The 26,823-nt window shown below is 36.1% G+C and overlaps 1 protein-coding gene across 3 annotated transcripts; it reads right to left on the bottom strand.

The window, feature by feature from the left end:
• Positions 1-5,341: 5,341 nt before the first annotated feature.
• LOC103707754 (flowering time control protein FPA-like) lies at positions 5,342-26,823 on the bottom strand. Of its 3 annotated transcripts, none has more exons than XM_008792369.5 (6): positions 26,249-26,823; positions 18,484-18,729; positions 18,196-18,327; positions 17,147-18,054; positions 15,693-17,051; positions 5,342-5,658 (listed from the first exon to the last, which is right to left on the bottom strand). In XM_008792369.5, the coding sequence occupies exons 1-5, from the start codon at positions 26,552-26,554 to the stop codon at positions 15,713-15,715; spliced, it is 2,931 nt and encodes a 976-aa protein (XP_008790591.2). In that variant the 5' UTR covers positions 26,555-26,823; the 3' UTR covers positions 5,342-5,658; positions 15,693-15,712. The 3 variants fall into 3 exon arrangements, with proteins under 3 accessions (XP_008790591.2, XP_038984154.1, XP_026660689.2); XM_039128226.2 differs by lacking the exon at positions 5,342-5,658 and adding an exon at positions 8,168-8,493; XM_026804888.3 differs by lacking the exon at positions 5,342-5,658 and adding an exon at positions 13,869-14,101.

Below are 26,823 nucleotides of genomic sequence, written 5' to 3'. Positions count from 1 at the left end.
AATGTGGAGGATCATCGAATGGTAGAATAAGGACTTGATTAATGCCTTTTTAGAAAGATAGTTTTTGTTTTGATTAAAAAGCACGGTTTAAAAGATATCGCTTGTATCGGATTTAAACTGAGCAAGCAAGTGCTGATCTAGCTTAGTGATTTACAACGAGCTTGATCACTTGGGTGCTAAATTTAGCTTGAAACAACATGAATTCATGCAGGCATGCATGCTTGTACTATTTTGAGGATAAATCCTTTTTCTTAACATAGCTTGAGCATGTATATTGGCTTATTTTGGATCAGGCTCTATTTTATAACAGCCTGTGGACCAGGTGGCGCTTGGACTTGCCTATTAGGCTTGAGGGCCATGAGGGTATTAACTTAAAATGTAATAGTTATATAAATTATCATATACAAAAAAAGATAAAAGATGATCTTCGGCAATACATCCATACACATATATTTTTGGAAATTATTATACCATTTGTTTTATCCAAAGCAGATATTTTTGAAGAGAGAGAATAATAGGACTGCATAAATAAACAGATAAACAGTAGAATAAAATTTGCAAACTTCACTAAAGCCTTCTGTTGGTGTTATTAGCAAGGATTTAATGCATATTGATCCATATCAATCTCACAAAACAATTTTGAAAGATTGGTACTAGTATGTTCACCACATTAGTATTGTGCCATCTCTATCATACTGTATTTCATCTCTATTTTACTATGTTAACACTAAGAGGTACATTGCATATTAGTACAGAATCCGTATTAATAAAATAACAATATAGATTTCAATAGTGTTACTTTAATTCTCGGTTATCAATGCAATGCCAATTAAAGCAATCCAGACATGAGTTGATCTAGGACCTATATTTGAATGTCCAAAGTAGGGCTGGGGCCTGGACAGGCTTAGGACTCAACATTAAGATTTGGGGCCGCCCAAACTTAATTTTGACCTATTGACACATGGAGAAGAGTACAAACTTAACAAATACTAAATCCTCTTTAATTGGAAGATTAAAAATTGAAGCAATGGAAATGATTATCTTATAGTGTTTGACTAAACCAACATGAAGGATCCACATTGGTAAGCATAGCTTACCAGAGTGCAACATATTTCATCATTTTATGTAATACTTGAAGCTTGTCTTATAAAGCAACTGAAGGTAATTATTTTGATAATTTAAAAGCCTTCAATACGAATATCTTTGCTTGAACTTTCACATGGACAATAGATGTCCTTTGCCAAATTTTGAGTGTAGTCTTTGATTTCAAATCTTGATCTTCCAAAGTTAAACGATTAATTCTAAATATTAGAAATTTAAATGATAGGGACATGAAGGAAGAACCAATTCACTTAACATTAAAACATTAAATAACACACATGCACATTTATGCCCATATCAATGTAGAGATGCCCTAACCAAATCCTTTTATCTTCCTTGTGATTGCATCTTTTCATTTTTCTTCTATTATGTATCTATTGCAGCTAAATAGTGGTGTATGCTATTCTAGAGTTTCTTCTTTGTTTTTCCTCCTTCAATTTTTATTTTGTAAGTATCTTTTGAATATTGCATTCACATTTTATGCTAAAAGCAATCAACAAAATTTTATAACATGATTGTCAATTAGAAACTAAAGTACAAACTCGATTCAAGAAGAAGATGTGAAACTTGATAAAAAATAAATAACTATTATGAATGAAACAAGATGTTAATAATGTAGAGGCTAGGATATCATGGTAATGGACCTTCCTTCAGATGATGTACCAGGATGTAGCAAATTCAATTTAGTATCCCTTCACCTTGTAGAGACAAAAGTAAAGGCCTCTGTATAGAGAGAAAGAGAGCAACATTGTCACATTTTAAACATTCAATTTGTTTTAAAGAGAAAGAAAAGGAGAACCATCTACACTATAATTATTAGGCCCAAATATTTCAAAATACACCATCCAAGACTCTAATCCAAAAAGTATAGTTGATAATAGGAGGATGTGACCCTTGAGATGAGCCTTGTTTGACAAATATTAGCTATTTAACAGTTTTACCTTTCGAAGAACAGATATTAGTAATTACTGCAACGAGAGAATAAATGGCATGATATTTTTTAATGGGGTAGTTTGCTGTTAGAATAACTTTTATTGCTCTTCTCCATCCCAACCAAACCCATATAAAAACAAGGACAAATGCTTTCTAGTACAAGTGATTAAGAATAAAGACTTAATCATACTCTTATTAAGGTTATATAGTACCTAAGCCTTGTGTTTATGTTAGATTGAGATAATTACTTAATACATATTGAAAGAGCAATTTTCAAGGGTATGGTTGTATTGAAAAATGATTTTAATGCTTTTGTCCGTTTCACCTAAACTTGAAGGAAAGATGGGGTGAATGCTTTTTGGCAAAAGTATTTAAGAATATAATGGATGGTTAGTCACGTGCTTGCTAACCTAAAGGTCATAAAGTACATAGAGATTCAATCGAGCTAGAGACTTGAGCTTAACTCGATTCAAAATACTCAGACTCGAAACCTAACTTAAAATTGATCAAGCCTTAATATCTAAACTCGAACTCAACTCGATAGAAAAAAAACAATACTCGAGTTCGACTCGATTTGACTTGAATATCAATTGGGCCATGCTCGAGCTCGAGTTTGAGCTCAAATTCAAGCCTTCGTCATAATTAAAAGAATATAATTATAATAAAATATGACATAATATTATATTTTAAAAATTAAATTAATAATATATATATATATATTATAAATAAAATATAATATTATTAAAAATATATATACTCGACTAAGCTTGTGAACGTTCGAGCTGAGTATTTTATTGCTTGTGCTTGACTCGAAAAGCTGTTTGGGCTACTCAATCCCAGTAACAATCGAGTTGAGTCAAGCTTGATTTTGAGTCAAGCTCGAGTAGCTCGCATCTCATTTGCACCCCCTAATAGTATATAAGTTACTACATACTATAAACTTTTTTCCAAAAGATAAGCTAGACTTTTAATGACCAACACTGTGCAAACAAACTAATTGTAAACTTCATCAAAGCTATTGCAATTGGATTTTAGACTTCAAACTACTTTCATTCTATCTAGTGTTATTTTTTCTCACAATTGGAGTGCTTTTGGTGAAAATTGAAGTTATAGTAGAACATTCAAAATATTTTATAGTGAGAAATGTGGTGTCGGAAACTTCTAGACAATAAGAATTTTACTGTTACAAATTAGAAACACATATTATTGTCTAACTTTTGATTTCCCTTTTTTCCATAAGAAATATGGACTAGTTACTACCTTCAGTCCAACTTAGAGATCTCCCCACTAAGAAGAGGGACCTTTGGGAGTGCCCATTTTTTTATTATTTTCTATTCGTAATGAGTATGATTTTTTATTTTCGTATTTCAGTGATTTCCTCTGGTTTCAAATTTTATTTTGACAAATGATAATGTTTTTAATAGTACTTGATCAACTCGACTAGGATTTCCAAAGGAGAATTGATTGCTTTCGACAAACATTTGGTTTCATAATCATATGATTGTAATCAATAAGTTTATTTATATGTCCATCCCACATATGCAACTCACTAGCAATAAACATGTCATTCAAAAAAATTAATAAAATAAAATAAACATGTCATGGATAATTCGACTAATATGGTAGAAGTTTTGTTTTTCCTTGATGAGTAACTATTAGATAAACAATTCATCTTAGACAAACTAGATTTGAAACAACAAATTAAGCATATGCAACTCTACATTTATCTTATTTTGAGAAGTATCTTGTAGAAGGATCGAGCATTTTTGGCATCTCTCTAAAGATATATTAGTATATTGGAACAATATAGGAGAAGCATAGTGTGACAAGTAACTTCAACTTTCATTTTCACATTTTTACATCTTTTATTGCCCTCAATTAGTGAAACAATTCATATTACATGAAGACCACAATTAAATACATCAAAATTGTCATGCATCTTTATACTAAACCATCAGTCCACCTATCCCAGCATGAAAAGCGAATGTTCTGTTCCACATTAAATAATTCTGGTAAAATAGGAAAAAGAGTTCAATTTATTATGAATATTAAATAAAAGGCTAAATTTATTAAAGTTGCACGGTTGAAAAAATAAGCTACAAGCTATAAATATGCGCCATCACACATGTGGAGTCAGAATTGCCCCCTTCATTGCCATGAAAAACCTTATGGAGTACAATATCATTTTTTCATATACACATCATAAATGTTATGCCGGTTGATATTTTAAGGTTGTCGATACTAGTTCAATGGTCATATTAGAAAACTAAGGGATGGTATTTGATTGATAGCTGGTAATCAAAATCAAGTCAAACTACACTTGAATGTCTCCTAAGAATCAACAGTCTTAAAAACTTCAACCATCCTATCAATTACATGGGCCACGCGGCATTAGCAGTCACCGTTGACCAAGAAGTCTTCACTCTCCCTTTTTTCTCTCTTTGGTGAAAGAATTTATAGACAACTAAAGGTGCAAGTCAAACAGACTGGGTTGTACATGGTTAAAATCCAACCAAAGCTCTATAGATCTCAAGCCAGACAAAACACAACCCGGCCCTAGGGTGGGAATCCGGATATATCCAACTTGATACCATTCAAGCTGCGTTGGGTTGGTATTGGATTGGATCGAGTCCTATTAATCCAGTTGCTTTAGGTTGATTGAGGATTTTAACGTAGAGAAAGTTTGCAACGCTTCTAAAGTTTGGTTGAATTGAAAGAAGGAAATGTGGGAGGCACCATAAGCAGTGATGGTTGTACAGTTCTTTAGTTCAACAGAACTAGTAATATAATTACATCGAGCATATAAGCATCTCATATGAAATATTTAGTCGAACACTTTTGATGTTTTGGTTCAAGGGCTCGAGATACGTTCGTATTGAATTTGGGCTGGGTTGGAACCAGCAAGTCGGACTTAGCCCAAGTTCACAAAAGTTTCGTTGGACCCGATCCAACAGGAAAGTTGGGCCAATGGGATACAAGTTGAGCCCAACCCGAGATGCATCCTTGTACAAGAACTTGGTCACAAGATCAACTACAAGAAACCCAGAAGGATAGTCCCACTATGACCAACCACACTTGGATCAAGGTATAAGAACCTACTACTTGTAGAGAAATAAGCTTCATTTTTCAAGTCATTCCAGATTCAATTACATATAACTAAGTAGTAATTCAAATAAATGATTCAATGAACAGTGAAAAAGAAGAAGGTGCTAGCCTTATCTTACTAGTAAAACCACTTAGTCGGTTATGCCAGAGATCTGAGTTCAATTTAAAAGAGAAAAAGGGATCAAAAAACAAACGTAAATAATGGAACAAGCAAAATTGTTATCATCAATGGCACTAATAGGTTACTGCAATGACCAAGCATCCAGATTCTAAAATTGTTGTTCGGTTCATATAAAACTTAAAACCACATCATCAGCTAAGGTCTCTTTATCCTAATAAAACAGCTTTCCCTACTTACTAGTCCAATATTTTTGGTAAAGAAAACATATTCATGATGCATCTATCCATATGGCACTGCCGTTAAACTCGGTCTGCATGCTAATGCAGCGGAATATACAAGACTGCTCTCCCACGTCTCCATCAGCAGGAAAATAGGGTGAAAATGGCGTCCAGCTTCACCTACAAAGAGAAATAATAATAGATTGGTAAGCTTGACGGCGACTGGACAAACACGAGGCATTTATGCTGCAAAATAGATCTACAAAGGAGTGAGATAGCGTAAAACATTTTTCTGTCGGAAGAATCTCGTAGAAGAAATACATCACCTTCTTCTCAACGGTAACAATGGAATGGAAAGGCTACAAATGCTCGCTCTCTTAACATTGAAAGTGAATGCAATCGTTCCCAACACCATCAGTATTCCACGTTTGATGTTAAAAACGTCAGGAAGAGAAACAGTGAATGCTAATCATGCGCTAGACTAGAAAGAACATTGTACTTCGATGACCACTACAGGCTGAGCTAAATCCTAGGGATTCCACCGGACGTACATAACATTGAAGATTTCTTGCAATGGAATTTAAACGAGCGTGCCCCCTTGGGAGTCCAATATATGCCATCATCGTACTCCGCATCGGCCTCGTATAACAGAGATATAGTCCTGTTTGTATCCCTATATTCTACGAATATGAATACGAATATAGATATTAAATAGATATCAAAAATTAATATCCATATTTCGTCTCTATATATACATACATATATATACATACATACCTAAATACATATACATATACACATGCATAGTTACATACATACATACATATGTATATGTGTGTGTATACACATATATATATATATATATATACATATGTATATATGTGTATACATACACACATATATACATATATACACATAGATATAAATCATATATTAAGCATATACATATTCATCCTGACTCCATATACATACAAGTTGGAAGCTAGTTATATCTATATTTTTCTACCTTAACACGAACATAAGTCGAATATAAATCGAATTTTTAGTAAAACTCAATAATGAAAAATAATATTAATTTTATAATAAAGAATCTTAATTCACTATGTAGATTACATATCACGAAAGATAACTAAAAGTTTAAAACATGATTATTAAAACCGCATGGAGACTGACTTAAAAAAGAGTCCAAATTATTAGCCCGACCGAATTTCATTAAAATAATAAGTATTAAAATTGTTTAAAATAAATTATAATATAAAAATATCAAAAATAATTTTTATCAAATATTATTATTACTTTTTAATTATAACAAAAATAAAAAATAATCATCAATTACATTTTTTATAGAGAGAGTGCAAGAAAAGTATATATAAATATATTGTACAAAGAAGTTACTAAGATTTCTAAATATTTTAGCAATAAATTTTGAAAATACCTAAAAATATTTTTTTATTTTTTATAAAAAATTGAATATATTAAATGATTATTTAACAATATCAATACTTTCAATAGGTATAAGAACAACCTACAAAATTAGGAGGTTGGGTTTGTTTCTTCGACGTGTCTCTAGTTTAGTCTTATTCATGGGCTGGATGGCCCACCAAAGCTCGAAGCATTTTGGATGGGCTTGGGCATGGATTTTAAACCCGACGAGTTGGGCCAGGCATAACATATGAGCCCATCTGTTAAAACCGGCCAAGCTCGAGTTTAGCTATACCTGACCCAAATTTTATATAACATAGAACATATACTTATGTCTTAGAAATATGGTTGAAACCAAATTGGATACGGATCGAATACCAGTATGTCCATATCCATATTTGTTTTATTTAACAATATAAATACAAATACGGATATTAGTTGAACGCAAAAATTTATATCCATATTTATTTTAAACGGATATTGATACAAATCGGATACTAAAAATATGGATATAAATATAAATTTAAATAAAATAACTAAATTTTATAACCATAAAATCAAAAAAAATTAAATGAATGATAAATCAAGTTAATAGCATGTTAATTAGGTTATATATTTCTCTTAAAAATTCATGAGTACTATATAAAATTAAATAAGATTATAAATATAATAAAATATTCGGATACCAATCAAATAGTTGTCTATTCATATTCATATTCACATCCGTTTTTTTTTTTTATGGATGTGAATATGAATATGGGTATTAATCGGATAATCAAATTTCTATCTATATCTAGACAGATTCGGATATGAAAACATATCAGACGCAAATTATCCGATCCACTTTCACCCCTACTTAGGAATATGGTTTTGGTCACAAGAAAAATAAATAAATAATAAGCCTCGCTAACACTCCTTATAACAACCATAAACATAAGTTCATGGGCCTTATCAATCACTTTCAAATATTTAATCTTTGCAAATACATTTTTATATTTTTTTAACTAAAAGAAAAATCTAGGAAGCCTGCGATCCAACCCAAGGCCCGACTCAAAGCCCCAAGCCCAAGTAAGTACTAGGCTCAAGCCTGAAAAGTAGGCTCGAAGTCCAGGCTGGGTTAAGCTCAAATCCGACCAATTCAATTATATCTTTTGCTGAGCCTAGCCAGCATTGCATCCTAAGTTCTGGAATCCTAAGTTTGAATTTTACTGAACATCCTCATCCAAATCCAAAAAAAAACCTAAAATCCAAATTTGAATCTAGGTCGGACAAAAGTTATAATAAACATGAATTAGATGAGAGCAAAATAGCTTATGTTCAAGTACATCATGCCATGAAACCATATCCACTCCCGCGTAAGCAAGTAGGTGCTAACACCACTCCTGTATAAAAAGATTCGTGGTGGATCTTGTTCGATGCTACGATAGCGAATCCAGAAAACATTTAACAAACAACCATCGAGAACTCAACTTCCACCTTCGGTTATGGTTGTTCAAATCTTGTTCGATGCCGCAATAACAAATCCAGGAATCATTTAGACGTCGAGGGCACAAACATGCAGAATTTCGAATCCAGGAATCACTTAACAAGAACCTGGGCACGTAGATCAAAATTTCGGATAAGCAAGTAGATCAAAATTTCGTACAAGCACGTAGATCATAATTTCGGAGAAGCAATGCAACACGTCGGATGAAACCGTGCTTCCGACGGGGGCACGTAGATCAAAATTTTGGATAAGCACGAGAGATGAAAAGTCGCGTTGTGCCAACTTACGCATGCAACTGATAAAGCTTGGAGGCATTTAAGCGACGTCCCATCTCAAATTGGTGCCCTCAACCGTTCACATTTCGATCGTGTTGCAGGCAGGGGAAACGCCACCTTGGTGAAGCTCCAGAGCAAGACCACGTCACGTTATTCTCTGAGAGACTGGCAACGATGATAACGGACAAGGGCACAAATGCCTATCGTCTCATCTCAGGGTTTACTCTTAAGAATGTTCCTAACCCTAGCCTGCCAATTTACGCTAAATGTACTAGTTAGTCGCATCCGCTAGGGCGCAAAAGAAGAATTGCATACGGAGGCTACAAATATATCCTAACCATGGCAAAAAAAAAAAAATTGGCCTCTAGTAAGAGCTTCTCTTTCGAGGCCTTCCAAAAAATCTGGGAATAGCAATGCCACGTTTGTCTTTCTCTTCTCTTTGGAGATCTTATGGACTCTTGGCAGCCGTGCATGTGTTTCAATAAGAATGCCACATATTGAATGGTTGGACGAAGAGTACAAGAGCAAACGGGTGCTCAAATGCATGTTTTTTTCTGGGAAAGGAAGGGTGGCCACCACCAGCAATATAATTACGTAGTTCCGGTTGTTGAAAAATACACCATCAAACCCGGAATCTCCGATTGCTTGCAAAAAGGGCGTCACCACTATAGCGCGTCCTACGTTACCTGATCCATTGGTTCACTTTGTTTGATTTTAGGTTTGAAAATTGAAATACCCTATTTTCTAGGGAACCCGACTTTAATAATGAACCCCAGTATGACTAGAAAATACGTTTTTTTTAATTACTATTAATGTGTTAACAAGCAAACGAGTACTACAATCCTTGATAATAACTCGTTAAAATATTGATTTTGATAAATCACAGATGTTGATCAATAATCATGGACTAAAAATTCATACCTTTTACAATTTTATCTAATGACCCGAACAATTTTCAAATAATTGAGACACCTTAGGATCTCTTCCCAACCTTTCAAATAATACATCAGCCCCATCCATACATCTGAACTCCTCGATCCTTCGACGATCTCACTTTGTCAAACAATGTTAACCTCTCCGAGCTTTCAAGCTCCAACCATTAATTTTGTAAGGACGCAAAGATTAAAACTATAGTGAGACCCAAGCATCTAGCTTATCATAGGATTAGATTCCAACTCAATTGCCAATCCTATATATCTAGAGTCCTAGCAGAGACATGAAATACGTCTCTCCATGGAAAGCCATCCCATTAAAACAATTTATAAGAAATCAAATTGCAAATCTGTATGAAACGAACAAATTTGCAAAATGGGAACAAGTAATTTAGGTAAACCCGAGTCCCAGCAAAGGCATGAAATACATGCCTTCACGGAAAGTCGTCTCTTTAAAACAATATATAATGAATCGTATTGCAAATCCACATGAAAATACCGATTCGCAAAAGCATGTTTAAGGAATTCTTATTTGACAAAAATCGGAATTTGTATAGAGCTTGCAACATCAATCCTAGGTCCTGACGCTATCTTGACATTTTAGAGGGAGAAGAATGCCAAAAACATGAATCCTCGGTCAACACTACTAATCTTAGGGCATGTCTGGTGGGGAGAGTTGGACTTTGAAATGGTAATGGAAATAAGTGACTCATTCCAATTGTTTGGTTGGAAGGAGTCCCATTCTTATTCCGATTTCAAGAAAAAATAGGAACGACCCAATTCCTCAAAATCCAATCCGGACTCCTACCTGGTATTCAAATTTCATTCCAATTCCAACTCCAATCCCAATTACGAACCAAATGTGTCGAAGAATATGACCATTCTGATTCCATTCCAATTTCGATTCCATGAGCCAAACACACCTTTATTGAAAGTACTACCAGCAATGCCACATATAGTTTGTCAATTTCCAAAAGCATGTGATAGTCAACATGCAACTAGTCTACTGTCAAATACAAAGTTGGATAAAAGAACAATTGATGCTTCCTTAGTCTCCTCATGCTCAAAAGAACAACTAGTAGAAAGTTAGGCAACGCAAAAATGAATACTTGTAAATACAATTGTCCCACTAATTTGATGCTACAAACTTAACATTTTCCATCAGATATTCTTCTACTTACAAAGAAATGAACGCACCCAACTTGATGCATGCATATCATCGCAAATGTGAGTTGGTAACGGTTTGCCGATTACCATCTCGACACCTTTAAACTTCACCTCTTTCAACTAGTCTATAAGTCCTATCCTCCTAAAACTTCCCCTTTTAGTCTCAAGTGGCCTTGGCATGAGCCATCCCAAAACAATGCTGATGGAAGTCCATGCAAGTTCACCTTAGGGGAAACATCTCTCCTTGCCTCTAAACACAACATTCATGTCCTTCTATATCATCCAAATCCACAACTAATTATAGTTTTCCTTCACTTAGCTGCATCTGCTGCCTTGAGTTCAAGCAACAAGTTGAAGCCTCTAAAGGAAATTTACCCCTTCCTACTAATACTATATGTACCAAAACCTTACTAGTCAAAATCTTTTGCTTAACATGACCAAGCAACTCTGGAATCTAATGCCCACATCATACAAAACCAAATGATGGCTGCCCATGACTTCATTTTCAACCACCCAAGCGATCTAGGTTACTCCTAAATCAACCTCATTTTCCTATATAACTGATATAAACCCACTTTGCCACTATCAGTTAGCGCAAATACATCTTAATTGCCCTGAAGTGATCCATATGGTATCATGCCCTCCAACCATCACGCTAGCACATGACAGTTGCATGCGAACCACTTGCAATAAAATATTTTAAGGCATCATCCTCGTCAACTTTCCCATCACTACATATTATGAACTAATGCACTGGGGTACCCAGAAAAATATTAACATCTAGAAAATTACAATGGATAAAACCTTAATAGTTTCCATAGGAAGTACATAATCGTTAGTAGAAAATTAACAAAAACACTTGCCTGAAAGATAACATGATGCACAAAGAGGAAGAGGACCGATCAATGAATTACTCGAGAAAAGTGAATGAGGACCACAGAAAATCTGTCAGATCACAAGCCTCTATGCCATTTTCATTTCACTTTATTCAAGTATTATCAAGACTGAAGCCCAATCAAATGAAAATTCCCTAACAATACCAGCAATCATAACTTATCCTTATGTTAGACTAAAATGAGTACGCTAAGAACATAATAATAATGGCTATTTGACATAACTAATGAAGCTTTTCTAGTTTATGTACATATTAATTCTTAAAAAACTTTTTGTATAGGCATTTTCCGATATCCTGAATTCAACTATCAGGCTGCATTTGGTTCAGGGGAACGAGAATGATGGACATGGCAAAAATTATGCCTATAAGAATAGTTATGACAGAAATTCCATTTTTTATTTGGTTGCCATATTTGGAATAACTTTTACAAGAGGGTTTTTGTCCATAAAAAAGTAAAAAGTAGGTATAAAAGATGCCTTTATACCAAAAAATAGCTTATGACAGCTCTCCTTTGGAATACTTATGGCTGTCATCGCACATTGACCAGCACAATTATTCCTACATTATGCCTGTTTTCCAATGGCTCTTTTGCATGCATAAGGCTTGGAATCCGTATGCCTGCTTTACACCTGAAACAACGTTGCCTACAGTTAATCTAACAAGGTGGCATAAAAAATAGGTCCCAGATGCCCATTTGAGACTCGATTCGCCCTCCATCACAAAAAGGGAAATGTTGATTCAATCGACCTGGAAACACAATCCTGGTAAGAGCTTTTCATCATACCCTGCGAGATTGAAGTCCTTTACCTCAAGAAACCATTTGACCCGCCAACTAACTCCTCAAAATCTTGATTTTTAACCCAAAGAGGCTATTACCTATAACCCTTCCTGTCTATTTCGAGAAGGGAGGGTAAGAACTTGGAAGAGGCACAGCTAAAAAAGGGTCATCTTCGAATTACTGACGGAAAAGGGAACGGCGAAATAAGTATCCACAATCATAACATGGAGTGCTCAAATCTTTATCGTTTGTTGCATCCTCACACCATGGGAAACTCACGAAAAACGTTATGATTAACTCAAGGTCAAGTTTTTAGCGCGTTTTGCTCCAGCCAAAGGCAGATAAAAAGTTTTTAAAAATTTTGTTTGACATTAATTTTTCATAATTTTTAAATTCATTGTTTCTATAAAATATAGGAATCCATGCTAAGTTGATATACCTCCTTAGGGGCTAAATATTTCAGTATATTGAAAAGACAATGTATCTGTTGGAATAAGGGAACATAATGGAGCTCTACAATCACCAAAAGTCTTGCTGTGAATACAAAATTCGTAGCAAACTTATGTAGGATAAGCAGGAAACCTTGAAGATATAATAATGGGAATATGAAGTACTTTGGCTGGCTATCTCTACACACTGAAACTAATTGAGACGGAACAAAGCAAACTAACTGCTGGCAGAGCTGCTCATCACAAGCATGCTACCTTCACAAACATGTTAACAGATCAGCTCTCCTACCAATAAAGCTCTTCTACGGAGGTGGGGCCCCAGTAAACAAGAATGTAGACCTTCATTCCCCATGTTGATTAATTAAGGTCTAAATACGATTCAGACAGCTGATACGTGAGAATGATGGTAACTAGATTAATCTTGTTTGAATGGTGGAATTTGTATATTACTAGTATCACACAGGTCTAATGAATGTAAGAGGAAGTAAGGACAACGTCACTTAAAAAGGGGGGAGGGGCAGTTGGAGGGAGTTTGGAACTCTTAGATTCACCGATGATATAGCCGAGGCAAGAAAAAAAGGGAAAGGCTTTGAAGGCTCCCCAACACCGCATCCTTTTCTCAAGAGTCCAACTATAAATGACAGTCGTACAAAATAGAGTGATCCCTCCTACTTCTCCACTAAGTTACTAATTCATTAGAAGGTAGAAGTTCCTTGAACTAGCAGGATATCGATCATGCTTCCTTTCAATTTAAATACCTATGGTTCTATTAAGATTGATTTACCATTTGACGAAATTACGAAAAGCATATTGAGAATGCAAGAAAGCTTCAAGACTGGGAGGAAATCATATATAAAGTTGTATGAGCATTCATCAACAAAAGGTTGATTTCTCTACAAGATTTTAAGTTCTACTGAGGTGACCAAATAATTTGGTTAAAGAAGCATGGTAAGAGAAACAATGATATAGAAGAAAAAGAATCAGAATGAAAGACAGTTCAAAATTTTATGCAGCAACGCTTTCATTTGAACTGCTTTATGGGTTGTCTTACATTTATACACATAAAAAACAAAAAAAAAAATTGCAACATTCTCAAAATAAAGAAAAAAAATTCTAAAACACTTTTAAGTAGACCCAGGAAAAATGAAGTTCTCATCCAAGTTTTTAGTAATCCAAGGACACATAAGCCAGTGTCAAAATTGACCATGCTTTTTCTTTTCTGTCATGCAAATTACTGATTGTTGAGTATTTGGCCAAAATTCTATCTCAATTGGCACAAATACATTTAAGTTAGTTTTGTAAAGTATACATGCCTAAAGGGACACAGCATTTCAACAATGATTGATCTACACCTAGAAATATGCTTATTGCTTAACATTAGGCTCGTGCCATATCAACCAAGCATTTCAAAAATTTCAGTGTGTGTGCCAAGCATTTTAAATAATCATCATAACACCATAACTCAAGGAAGAAACATAATTCAAAGACCAAACTTTTGAAGGCAGATATATAACAACTAATTCAAGATCAAATTACATAGCACGTTATAGGCATATATAGATGACACAAGAAACCAACATTCTAAATTTTACATTGCTAATAAATTAATACTTTCATGACATAGCTTTCAAGAGTTAATGTCATTGCACCCCACGGATATTTGTTAGTTATTAAACAGATTCTAGAGTACTTAGAAAACTAATTCAAGCATATAGTAAATAAAAAAATCTTATTAAGTTGTGTTTCATTGTAACTATGCTTCCTTCTCAAATCTTAGGATGATGATAATGATGACGACGAGTAATAGAACATTTAATAACTACGTATTTTATGCTCTTATACACTTTATGATTTAATAATTCAAGCATCATATCAAATTATCATCAACTTTATAGCAGCAATGCTTAATTTCCCACAAACCAACTGATGGCATCTCTAGCTTCCTGCTATATAGACATTATCCATTCCTTTTCCCCCCTTCATATCATAAAATAAAATTGGAAAATTATTATATAACCTAGTATCATAAAATACAACTGACAGGCATTACATAATCTATATGCTGGCTTTCTTAGGAGTTATTTGATTCATTCTCCAATAGAATGCTGCTAACAGTATAATCATATTTTAGACACCTAAAATTAGACTTCAGATCAATATTTCCTCTAATCTCCAAATTAAACCAAATGAAACTAATTAAGAACAGAAATTTTCCTAAAATACTGTAGACTCCTTTGATAACTTTGCACAGTACACTTTTCATTTTAAAACCAATCAAAAAATATGAGATTGAAAACATCATGGTATTTGTAAACCTAACAAGTACTTGGATTGCCCACACCCCTCACTTCATTATGAATCATAATAATACTACTAATTTCCAGTAGTAGACATGAAAGGGGAAAAAAGAAGCATACCATAGAAAACCAACAATAGCCCGTATTTCAAACTCACATAAAAGTTATAATCAATACTCAGTAGAAGACAAAAACTTTTGAGAGTTTTATTATCAATATAATGGTAGTCAATCATCAAAAGTATTTTTCATTTATCAGTGAAACTTGTTGAAAAAAAAACATGTTCCTGTTATGATAATGTCATAATTGTATTTCTGAAAGCACAACTGATGAGAAATAATGTCACCTGAAAATAATGAGATCATAGAATACAGACAAGAAAAAAGAACCAATAACTAAACTAAATGCACCTAATAGATACTAATTTCGCAATGGCATCGAAGAGTTACTACTAAATTAAGAAAGAAACTTCAGCATATCATTAAATCAATAAAATGCAGGTGATAAGAATACCTGCCACACGAGAACATTTCTCAATGTTGATTCCCGGGCTCTTGCACAGCTTGAGCACTAGCTTGCTGCTGTTGTTGAAGTTGTAGCAGTAAGCTGGCAGCAAACTGAAGGGTTGACTGGTATCGCTGGTTCTTATCAGCATCGCTACCTGACGTACTTGAACCAGACAAAACAGTTTGTGGCTGATGCCCTTGAGTAGGTGGCATGGCAATTTGGGGCTGGGGCAGATTTCCAATTTGATCGTGAGTAGAAGAGGAAGGGGGTTTCAACTGCTGCTGAACTGCTTGGTTGAATACACCAGCAGGATTTGTTGTCTGTAACATGCCATAGTTGCTGTGAGAAGTGAAAGATCCTGGAAATTGTCCACCTTGGAATGGTATTGAATAATTATATGATGGTCTGGTCAGAATAGATGGAGCCTCTGGCATGTTTAAAGCAGGGTTTTGAGCTTGTGTGCTACCAACAATAGGTTCTGCAGAATGATCTGGTCCACTTGGAATGTTAGCATATGTTGGAAAGTGAGAGCTGAGTGGTGCCTGGCTATTAAACTGTTGACCTAAATGCTGTGGAAGATAGCTTGTTTGCTCTAGGGGAGCATTAGAAACTACCGCTTGGTCTTGTCTCCATCCTTCAAAAGGCATTGATGCAGCATGTATCGCAGAAGCAGAAGATGCAGCTGGCCCATTAGTAGAGCCTGATGGCATTTGAACAGTCCCAGCAGCCGATGACTGATTGTTTCTGGGAATCAGAGATGCTAAAGTAGATATTAGTTCAGGAGTCAAGGAAACCCCCACCTGGGAAACAGCAGTAGAATTGCCAGCATCATCCAGGGAAGCTGATTGTGCTGTGCTTGGTTCATCAGCAAGCATCAACAGTGATTTCCCAACACCTGAATGATGCATTGGCTCCCCATACACCGACCTATTGTAATCAACTTTTAAAGCTTGATCTCCATTTTGTGGGACAGACTGATAACCCTTCTGTGAATTAGATGCCTCTTGTTGATCAATGTAATGGGATGGCAGGAGAGGAGTTGCTAGTTGTGGTTGTTGTACCGCGGCATTAGTTGATTGTTGTGGCAATTTCAAAACAACACCATACAGGCGCTCAGGACCAGAAAAATTCAATACCTTGGTCAAGAAATCTGATGGGGGCACCAAAAATAGGGTAGTCCCATCATCAAGCTTTGCAACCCCAGCACGATTTTTTAAGCCCAGGTAATGGAGAAATTCAGTGTAAAAAACAAAGTCATCCTCGCTGTCAGGTAGGAAGAAGACAATGTCAAAGCCAATGGCATCGGCATAGTGCTTTGTGAGCATATCCAATCCCGTTCTAGCTGAGCAATTAACAACTTCAGGGCTGCCAAAAAAGGTTCATATGACAATCATCATAACAGATAACCAATTTTTTTTATAAATCTACTCATGAATGGGCTGGGGAGTGTTCAAACTTACAATGGAGAGTCAATGCCCTTTCCTACTGGCACGCACCGAGCGTGACAAACAGGAGTTCCACCTTTGGCAAGAATACCACGCCAACAATGGTCACTATCAGGAGAAGGATGAAGCTCACCATAGCCACGAACAACTGGACTTGGACAATTTTGACCGGAGGCACCTCTATCAGGTTGAGAAAACCCAGAGGGGTCTCCAAAACCCCCACTGTCCAACCTCGTCGCATGAAAGAAAGCGCTATCAGTGGAAGAACCATCCATCCTTAATTTTTTAGGTTCCCTAATGTCGAATTCATCCCATAAACCTGGAACGGGTCGGAAAGGAGGGCGCATACTTGGTGGAGAAGGAAGAATACCAGGTGCCAATGGAGATCGCCATCCCCAATTAGAAGGCATGGTAGTGCCACCAAAATCATGGAACTCTGGACTTCCATGACAAGGATCAAATCCTTGTGGTCCAAATGGCCTCATTAAAATACCAGGTCCAGGCATGCTATTCGGAAGCAAGGCTCCAGGAAAACTATTTGGGGCTATTGCACGACCAGGACCATACAATTCCAAAGGTCCAATAGGCCCTTCAGCAAAAAACATCTCTGGTCTAGGCCCTCTAAACCCTGGAAATGGCGGTGTATCATCCTTACCAGGTGCAAGATCACTGCTTGAAAACAGTATCTGTATTCTTGGATCATTAAAAAGGCGCCCTTGCAAACCTTCCTTGGCACGCCTAGCTTCATCAATGCTTCTGAATTCAACAAAAGAATAGTTCCTCGATGGAAAGCACTTGATCCTCTCAATCTCACCAAACAGAATCATGGCATTATGGAGCTTCTGCTCATCAATCTGTACTGAAGGGGGGTATCCAATCCAAAGAACATTGGTTGGGTAGCCGTCTCTTCGTCCTCCATAAGGCTGAGAAAGTTTGAACAAATGCAAAACAAGAAACAGCTTATAAGATGGAAAAACTTCTAATCTGAAGTTCGACTGAAAAGAACGGGGTAAAACGTGCCAATCAATATATGTTAAGAATTGACTTTCTGGTTCAAGGAATACCATATGCCTCTTGGGCCCATGATAGGAAGAATCATGAAAACCTCTTCCATCAGGTGGCAGCAACCGTTCCTGCAGCCCCAAACCCCGACTGCCGAACTGTCCATTTCTTGAGTCTCGTTGGTCAGGCCAATCCTATAGTCATGATGAAAATGATATCAGGACCACAGCAGTACAACAAAGGTAAACCAAAAAACAAAGAAACAAAAGTCACTAACTTTAATTAAAAATATTGGATAACAGGCATGCAAGCAATATAAAATATGGGAAAACCAACACTATAACCAACACCTTTCTAGGAGGTTGTGATCTCTGAAAATCAACACGCAATTGTTCACCACCTAAACGCTTTCCATTCATGTTTTTCTGAGCAGCAATAGCATCTTCAGTCTTGTGATAGTCAATAAGCGCAGAGTTTCGATCCCTGAGGAATCTGTGCTCTTCAATCTTCCCAAACTTCAAAAATTCATCCTCAAGTTGTTCCTTTGTGACAGATGAACTGATTCCTCCAATCCATAAATGCTTAGCTGCTTTTGCCTGGAACCAAAAAATTAAAAGAAAATTCTCAGTCCATTTTTCATATGTAATTTTCCACCGCAAATGACTGCAACATGTGGAAGAAAATCTTCAATCATAATCTATAGGTATTTTAACATATCACTATATTATCATATTAACTTAACTAAAACTTACAAAGAGGGGGAAAAAACCCATAATTGACAGGTCTTGTCTCGTGTATATGGGTCAGCTATGCATTTCTTGTGTAAAAAGGATTAATGGGAGAAGGCATGAAAAGGATGAAATCATCAATTAGTACATGAAATCCAAAACTTCATCTGCCTATAGTTTTGTTCTGGTTATTTCCAATTTGATTTCCTATAGCATATAAATATGCCCTAACTAAGTCAGACTTAAAAAAGTTTAAAACGTAGCAGACTATAATAATGAATGGATGAAACACTTGCTTACTAGCAATCAAATAATTAAAACAGAACGGCAAAAAGCAGATCTTCCTTTACAACAATTCATATTTAGTCAATTCTTAACCTTTTAGAAGTTTAATTACAAGTGAAAGCAGATAAGCTTGGGCTTCACATGACTACTATGACTTTTTCTTATGAATGTGGTTTAGCTATAAGTACAATAGGCTTATTGCAGAAGTATGATATTATAATAGAATTCAACAGAACTAAATATATAATGTAATCGAATCACCTGCTCAGTATAAAAAGTCGCAACACTCACAATAATGCGTCTTTCAAGCTACAATACCCAAACATCAACGTAGACAAAGATATTATGCAAAAAACAGACAACATGATATCTAACACATCGCTCTGATGTCCAAAGCAATGATGCAAAAAAAAAAACTGAACAGGGTTCTTGTCCAATAGTAAAGCACGGCCTTAATAAAGTTCATATGCATTTTGACTGCACATACATCTTCTGCACAAGTGAACCCAATAACAATATAAGTAGGAGCCAAAATATTTCAATGTACTATAAAATTATAACATCGTCCAGTTTGCAAAGAAACATATCAGGCATATAACAATATGAGGTCAACAATAATATGCAATTTGACTCCGTATACTATTTTTTGTAGCTTCGGAAATGATTGAGTTTTAAAAGATCAATAATATACAGGTTTAAATTCATGTTGTGCCTCTGAACAACACTTCACCATGTAGGGATGGAGTGAGATTATGAAATTTAACTGAATACCAGCACACAAGGTGGAAAAAATAACTGATGATAAGCAGGCAAACAACTTATTTAATGCAGTCAGAATTGGATATGTTACTACTGAGATCAACAAAACTCCCACAGAATCAGTCATCATCCACTCCCATGGCGTGTGAAATCCCCGTGACTTGTCTTTTGTGCAACATGACTGGCAGCATACATGGTTTCTAGAATTATGATTGAAATAGAAAAGTCTCACATAACTAACATACATAAAAGGATCAGACAACAAATTTCTGACAATGGATAGATAGTGTAAAGTGGATTTAAAACAAAGGATTTACATCACTTATGATGTCTCCATTGGTATGAGTTAAGCAAACCACACAGCATTCTGTGTCACGCTCTGCCCACATTGGGTGCAAATGCACAAGGAAAATACACAATCCTAGCAATGTAAGCTTTAGTAATACACAAGGATTTTATATATTGGACAGCTTTGTTTTGTTGAGATTGAGAAAAATGCATGTCTGTTATTTCCAGAAACATCAAATACTATTATCCCTTTCAGATATGATTTGTTAATTTTTACGATCGTCAGAAGAAAAAAAAAGGCATGAAACTCAACATTAGTAGAACCATCATGCTCTGATAGGATCACCAAAACACAGAAGATGTATTTGGAGTTGTCAAATGTAGTAAAAAAATTACTGACACATGTTATGATGCTATGGCCATTATTCTTATTAGGAGTGGCCTCCTTGGGGCCTGGACAACTGCCTAAGCCATAGAAGGGCCATAGGTCACTAGGTAATTATAACTAAGACCATCAAGCATGAGTGCTACTCAAGTTCTGGGGACATAGCTAGGCAGGTTGGCATATCTAGACCATAATTTTATCAGTCACCCACTATCATATGTGTTTATCTATGTATAAATGTATGTTAATTTGTGTAATATGTCTCAATTCATAAACATGCATAATTGATATGCTATTAGTGTGTTTGTAGCATAATTCATACTTTTAGAGTCGAATATAAATGTATTTCACTTCGCACAGGCATTCCAAAATTTAATTCGTTAAAAACACTAGACCAAAGAACCAACTGCTGCTAAGTTGGATGAACAAAAAAGCTAAGGGAACATTACCATTAAGATAGAACAAAAATGATATATGTTATTAATTATTTTTTAATAATAGCCAGCATTTTAAAATGCGGTCTAGGAAGCCACCTATGCACCTGCATATATGATGCAGCTTGGTGATAGCATCGCATTGGGGTTGGGCCATAGGGAGCTGCCAGGCAGCTATACAGGCCGAAGTGGCTCATGTATGCAGCTACAGCACATATGAACTGTCATAAACATGGCTTGTTTGGTAAATCATTTCCTGAAGGACAAATTTGGGTATCTTGTTGAAGACCAATAGCTTAGATACTACAGATTTTATTTACCGAACAGAACTTTAAACCTAGTTATTATGTTATATCCATAAATCTTCTCTTTTTCCTGAATTTTTACATATTAATAACTGATTTTTCACTTATTAATATCTAATTTTTTGAATTTCATTATTTTTATATATTCTAAGAATGCCAACCATGAAGATTCCTGCTTATGCGCCCAATGTTGCATATGTGCTATGCGATGCATTGACTACTTGCATATGCAGGCTACATTTAAATATCTTAGTAAAAACCTTCAAAACTATTATTATACCTACAAGGAAAGTTAGGGAACCATGCCTAGCATTCCATGCACACCATACCATGCTTAAAAGCTGGCAAACACCAGCTCCTCCAAATAAAAGATTAAAAAACATTTCTTCTATGATCGAAGCTCTCCATGGAGAACCCAAACACCGCCACCCCCCCCCCCCCCCCACCAAAATCTCTCTCTATCTAAAGTTTCATATTCCTTCTTGAAGCGCCCAACAATGGTCGGGAGGATTTCTCCTCCATCAATGATTCGAGTCAAAATAAGACCGTATTTGTTCTCATAAACAAACTACTTCATCAAATCATGGGAATCTCTAAGAAAACAAATGACTGTGGTTCTCACCTTGCATTTTTCTTCATGGATGGAGCCAAAAGCTGTTGTGACGAAACATATATATTATATATCATCACATCAACCATTAGGCTTTAAGTAATTATCATGGTTCAATCTGAAGCAATATATCACAAACTTTCTCTCATCACCACACCCTCTTAGCTGATCTCAAGATGTTTTTGAGGGGGAAAAAAAGAGAAAAAATACCAGCTCATTTGGGGATTTGGGTTTTGGGAAATAAAAGGGAGTTGAGGGTTTTTTTTTTTTTTGATACAATGGCAGCCCACACCCTACAGGTGTGGATGCAGCCAACAAAATCCGAAAACAACAAAGCAGATAAAGCACCTGGCACTGTGTCATGCTCTCTCCAAATAAAACCATCCGAATGGTGAGCCACATAGAAAGCAACCCAATCAGCTGCACCATTCGCCTCCCTATAGACGTGTGTGGCCTGATGGGCACCACACTCCTGCAATAGTCCGCGAATGTCAAGGGGAATTGAGGGTTCATATTAATGGTGAGAGGACATAGAGGAGACATGGAAGCGTAAAGATTTGAAAAACAGAGTGGAAACGAGGGTTCATGGAGAGAGGAAAAATGCGAGAGCGAGATTGAATGATGGTTAGATTTATTACAGAGTACTGTGGGTTCCTGGTTTTTTATTTTTTTTCTTCAACTTAAGGTGACATGAGAAACCGGAGAAGCTACTTTCCTCACCTAAAAAAACCACGTTCTAGCTGCTGTGGACCAATAAAACATGTGTCGTAGCGGTTCATGGAATGCTAGGCATAGCTCCCTAGCAAGTGTTCCTTATTGTTAATGAATAATCTATACAAAATGTCCACAGGGTTTGACTACAAGCACATTAATTGTTGCATTATTAAATATAGGGAAAAAATTCATAACAATTAAATCAAATTGAAGTAGCAATAGATGGTTCAGCAACTTTTATGCTAAGCTAGTTGCCTGGGCAATTGGACAGGCACTTGCGCAACTGCCTACTTTATAAGTTAGGCATTGTGCCAATAGCGGTCATCTAGGCACTTTGGCAATGTAGCACAACACAAAGAGGAATCACCAACAGAACTTGCAAATTTAATCACTTATCGATGATTAATAATGTAGTCTTTTCTATATGCAATTAATCACCCATCCAAATGAACAAATTATCTTTCTAGCGCAATCTGTTGCATTTTAACAAAGTTGTAATGGTTTTTTTTTCCCCACAGCCATGCAGGATATACATAATATCTTGCACATTCTTAGCATACCATAGTTAAACAATAACAATAATATCTTCTTTGCCTTTGCAAGATAACTATTTTCAATAACCTTGAACTACTGCAATCAAGTGAATCCAAATTTGCCCTCCTCAGATCGCTTAGTGCCAATTATTCATTTGTATTAATTCATCTCAACCTATCAATTCTTAATGGTATTATCAAGATAATCATATCAAAAGCAGCCAGCAATGTTGAAATATGGTTCCATTTGAAGCATAGAGACTGGAAAGGAGAAAAAAGCATAAATTCATCTAATTGCAACTTAGCTAAGAAAGATAAATAGTTGTAGACAACAGACAGCTTAGAACTTTTTGATCCCTTCAAACTTTATGGGTGCAGCTGAGATCTACAACCCTACAACCAAATTTCTTTCAAATTAGAAACAATAACTAAATTAAAAAGGCACAACAAACACTAACCTATAAGGTATGTTGTTTTCTACCATCCAGTAGGAAAAAACTGCCTCAAAATAAGATGTTCTCAATGACTAGATAGGCACAAGACTCCGATTGCTCACAACAATCTATATGTTAAATAAAAAAAGAGCTCCACACTATATGCAGTTTTCATCCCATAAAGATTAACTTCTGAGGGGGAATTCCAATTGCTGACAAAAATTTGAGTTGTCAATAACAGAGTTTTATTCCACATGCATTAATTACTTCAGAAGGTGCACTTAAAAAGGAAAAGGTGCACTTAAAAAGGAAATTCTTTTATTAGCAACAGCACAACAAGAGTTAATAAGCTTAACAGCCTAAACCATGCTCTTAGTTAAAAATGATTTCAATTGTTCAAAACAGCTTGACTATTCAAAAGCATCTCACTAGCAAGCTCATAACAAACCACCACTCAATCACAGAAAAAGCCAACATGTGGCCAATTTGGGGGTAAATAAGTCAAAGCAGAACTCTTTGCATGTACAAATGAAATGGTGCTCAGCATGAGAACCTTAACAAAACTATCTCACTAGAAATCCAAAACAAACCACTGCACCACAAGTAACTGGTTGAAATTCAGTAGTTAAAAGAGTTTCTATAACAGTCAGTGTATCAAACCCCATACTTGCTAAACTTGCATATACACAGCATCCTATATTTCCTCTATTTCAATCTATATTATTGGTGGAAGCGGTTCAGCTCAATATTGGTGACCCATGAGTCTGGGCATGCACCTGCGAGACACACACTGATGCATGACTAGGAGCGTACGTTCATGGCCCATTGGGTGGTCTGCACCTAGCCCATCGCCTGTTTTTTCAAGTTTCTTTGCTAGCAGAACTGCCCTCAATCCTTTATATTCATCATTTATGTATAACTGGACTTTACACTTAAAAATAAATAGACTATCCTCAATGTGCTTGATAAGATGCAATTTTTTTCCATCATTTTGAAAGCATAAAGCAACTACATTCATCCATAGACAACAGGATGATTTTGCCTCCATTTGCCTTATAGGTATTTTAAACTATATAATTAGAACCTTCTTTATCAAAAAATGTGCATGGACTAGGTTCTACATATTTGTGGAGTTAGCCACACTTTAATTAGCAACTTTCCACGTTATTTGTTACCCCATTATAAGGAGTATCCTTTTGGAGAATTAGCAAAAAGAAAGCCACTCAAAACTTTCATGGTTGCAGAATTCCAAAGAAACATGCATTTCATTGTCTAGCAATTTAAAAGGTATTCAAACTCCATGTCATACATCATCTCCAAATTGACTCAACAGTTTATTGAGCAAATGAAGTGAGGAAAAAAGGGAGAATCAAAAACAACAACCCCTAAACTAGATTGCTTCACTGAGATAATTCTATCATTTTTGCAAGCTTACCATCAACTTCTAGCATTCCAATTCTTTTTTGACAACTATGAACATTCATGATTCAAAATTCCAAACGCAAAAGGCATTTCCATTCATTTGTTAATGTTTGTTAAATTTGACCAATTATGTATCCTTAATCCTAACAAAGAAGCATGATGTATTAGGGTATAATCCATCAGAATGCGCACATACTGTACAAACCACCATCAATTTCATGTCATCCACCTTTTTGCATGTGTAGATATATATATATATATATATATATATATATATATATATATATATATATATATATATATATGCACATGTAACATTGTTTCAAGTTTCAGCCCATGCAGGGTCAGTACCAGCACCCAGTACTAGGTAAGTATGGGTGCCAGGCATATTGGCGCATATAGACTCATAGTGATATGGCTCATGATTGCTCGATACTGAGCAAAAAGTTCCTTTTAGGGTTTCAAATACCGCATAGCATGTACTGACAGAAGCACATGCCAGCCAACATGCCCCATACCAACAGCACTTAAATCCTCCTGTAAACAACATGGGGCAAGCGAGGGGCCTACTATTAAATTCAGAAAGCATGTCAAACCAGATAGAAACCTATGTTATGGCTACCATTAACAGAGCAAGAAAGTTAAATCATTACCAACAAAAAAAGGTCATGGTTTTCAGTAATAATCATTTATGGCAGAGACTCCAACACATTTCTGCTAAATTAGACGGCACCAATTATTACAGAAATTGCCATATTGTATATTCCATTAAACCCTTTGAACTTCCCTGTTAATAACCAAAGACTAATCAGGAGGGGAAAAGAATCAGGCATAGAAACCCCCCCCCCCCCCCCCCAACACACACACAAAAAAAAAAAACAGATTTGGGAACCATCCTTGAATAATTAAGTTCAACGATATGATTCTATCAGATAAGATATTGAACTTCCCCACCGTTTTGTTTCGTTTATCAAATCTTCTAATCCGTTTTTCTTTTACCCTTTTTTTCCAAATAAAAACACAAGAAGGAAACCAATAGAGAAACATGTCCTAATTGGAAATAAACTAAAACCTTATACAAAATTCATTTTTGGAATCATCCTCACAATCTACCCACAGAATTAACACATACGTAACGCACAAGCAGGAAAAACAAACGAATTCTCCGGTCAATCTACGTAAAATCCATATCATATTACACGAAGGGGAGGGACAAACCGGTCGTGCAAACTCAATCTTGATGGAACTCCCGTGCAGCGGGGAGCCCTGGAGGGCATCCTTCGCAGCCTTGGCATCGTCGATGCTCCGGAAGAACACGAACGAGTAGCTCCTGGCCCCGTGCATCGTGTTGCAGTCCAAAGCGCCAAACTTGGAGAAGACGTCCATGACAACCGAATCGACGGTGTCTGCAGGGATGTTCCCAACCCAGAGAACGCTCGACGAAGCCTCATAGCTGTCCCCTTCCTTGGACGGCGGCCGTCGGTGGTGGTCCGACGACCCGCCTACCGATTTATTGGACGGCATCGATGGCGCCGGAAACCAGAAGAGATTTGGACCAAGAAATCCGCAAGATGGAGGATGAAATCGGGATCGGAGAACAACGGAAAGGACGGGATTTTCCGGTGATTTCGAGAAGGAACCGCGAATTCGAGGATCGAAGAGTAGGAGAAGAGGGGAAGAAACCCTAGGGCGGCGAGCAGAAGAACAAAGGGAGAGGTGGCGAAAGGATAACAGAGGAGGAAAGAGGGCAGTGTCTGGGAACGGGGCAGGGGAGACGCGTGCTTGTTATATAT

This window comes from Phoenix dactylifera, chromosome 11 (genome assembly GCF_051530095.1).
Source record: "Phoenix dactylifera cultivar Ajwa chromosome 11, Ajwa_hap1_PhDact_Kaust_v1.1, whole genome shotgun sequence".
Taxonomy (NCBI): Eukaryota; Viridiplantae; Streptophyta; class Magnoliopsida; order Arecales; family Arecaceae; genus Phoenix; species Phoenix dactylifera.
This window is presented reverse-complemented; position numbering and strand designations above follow the sequence as displayed.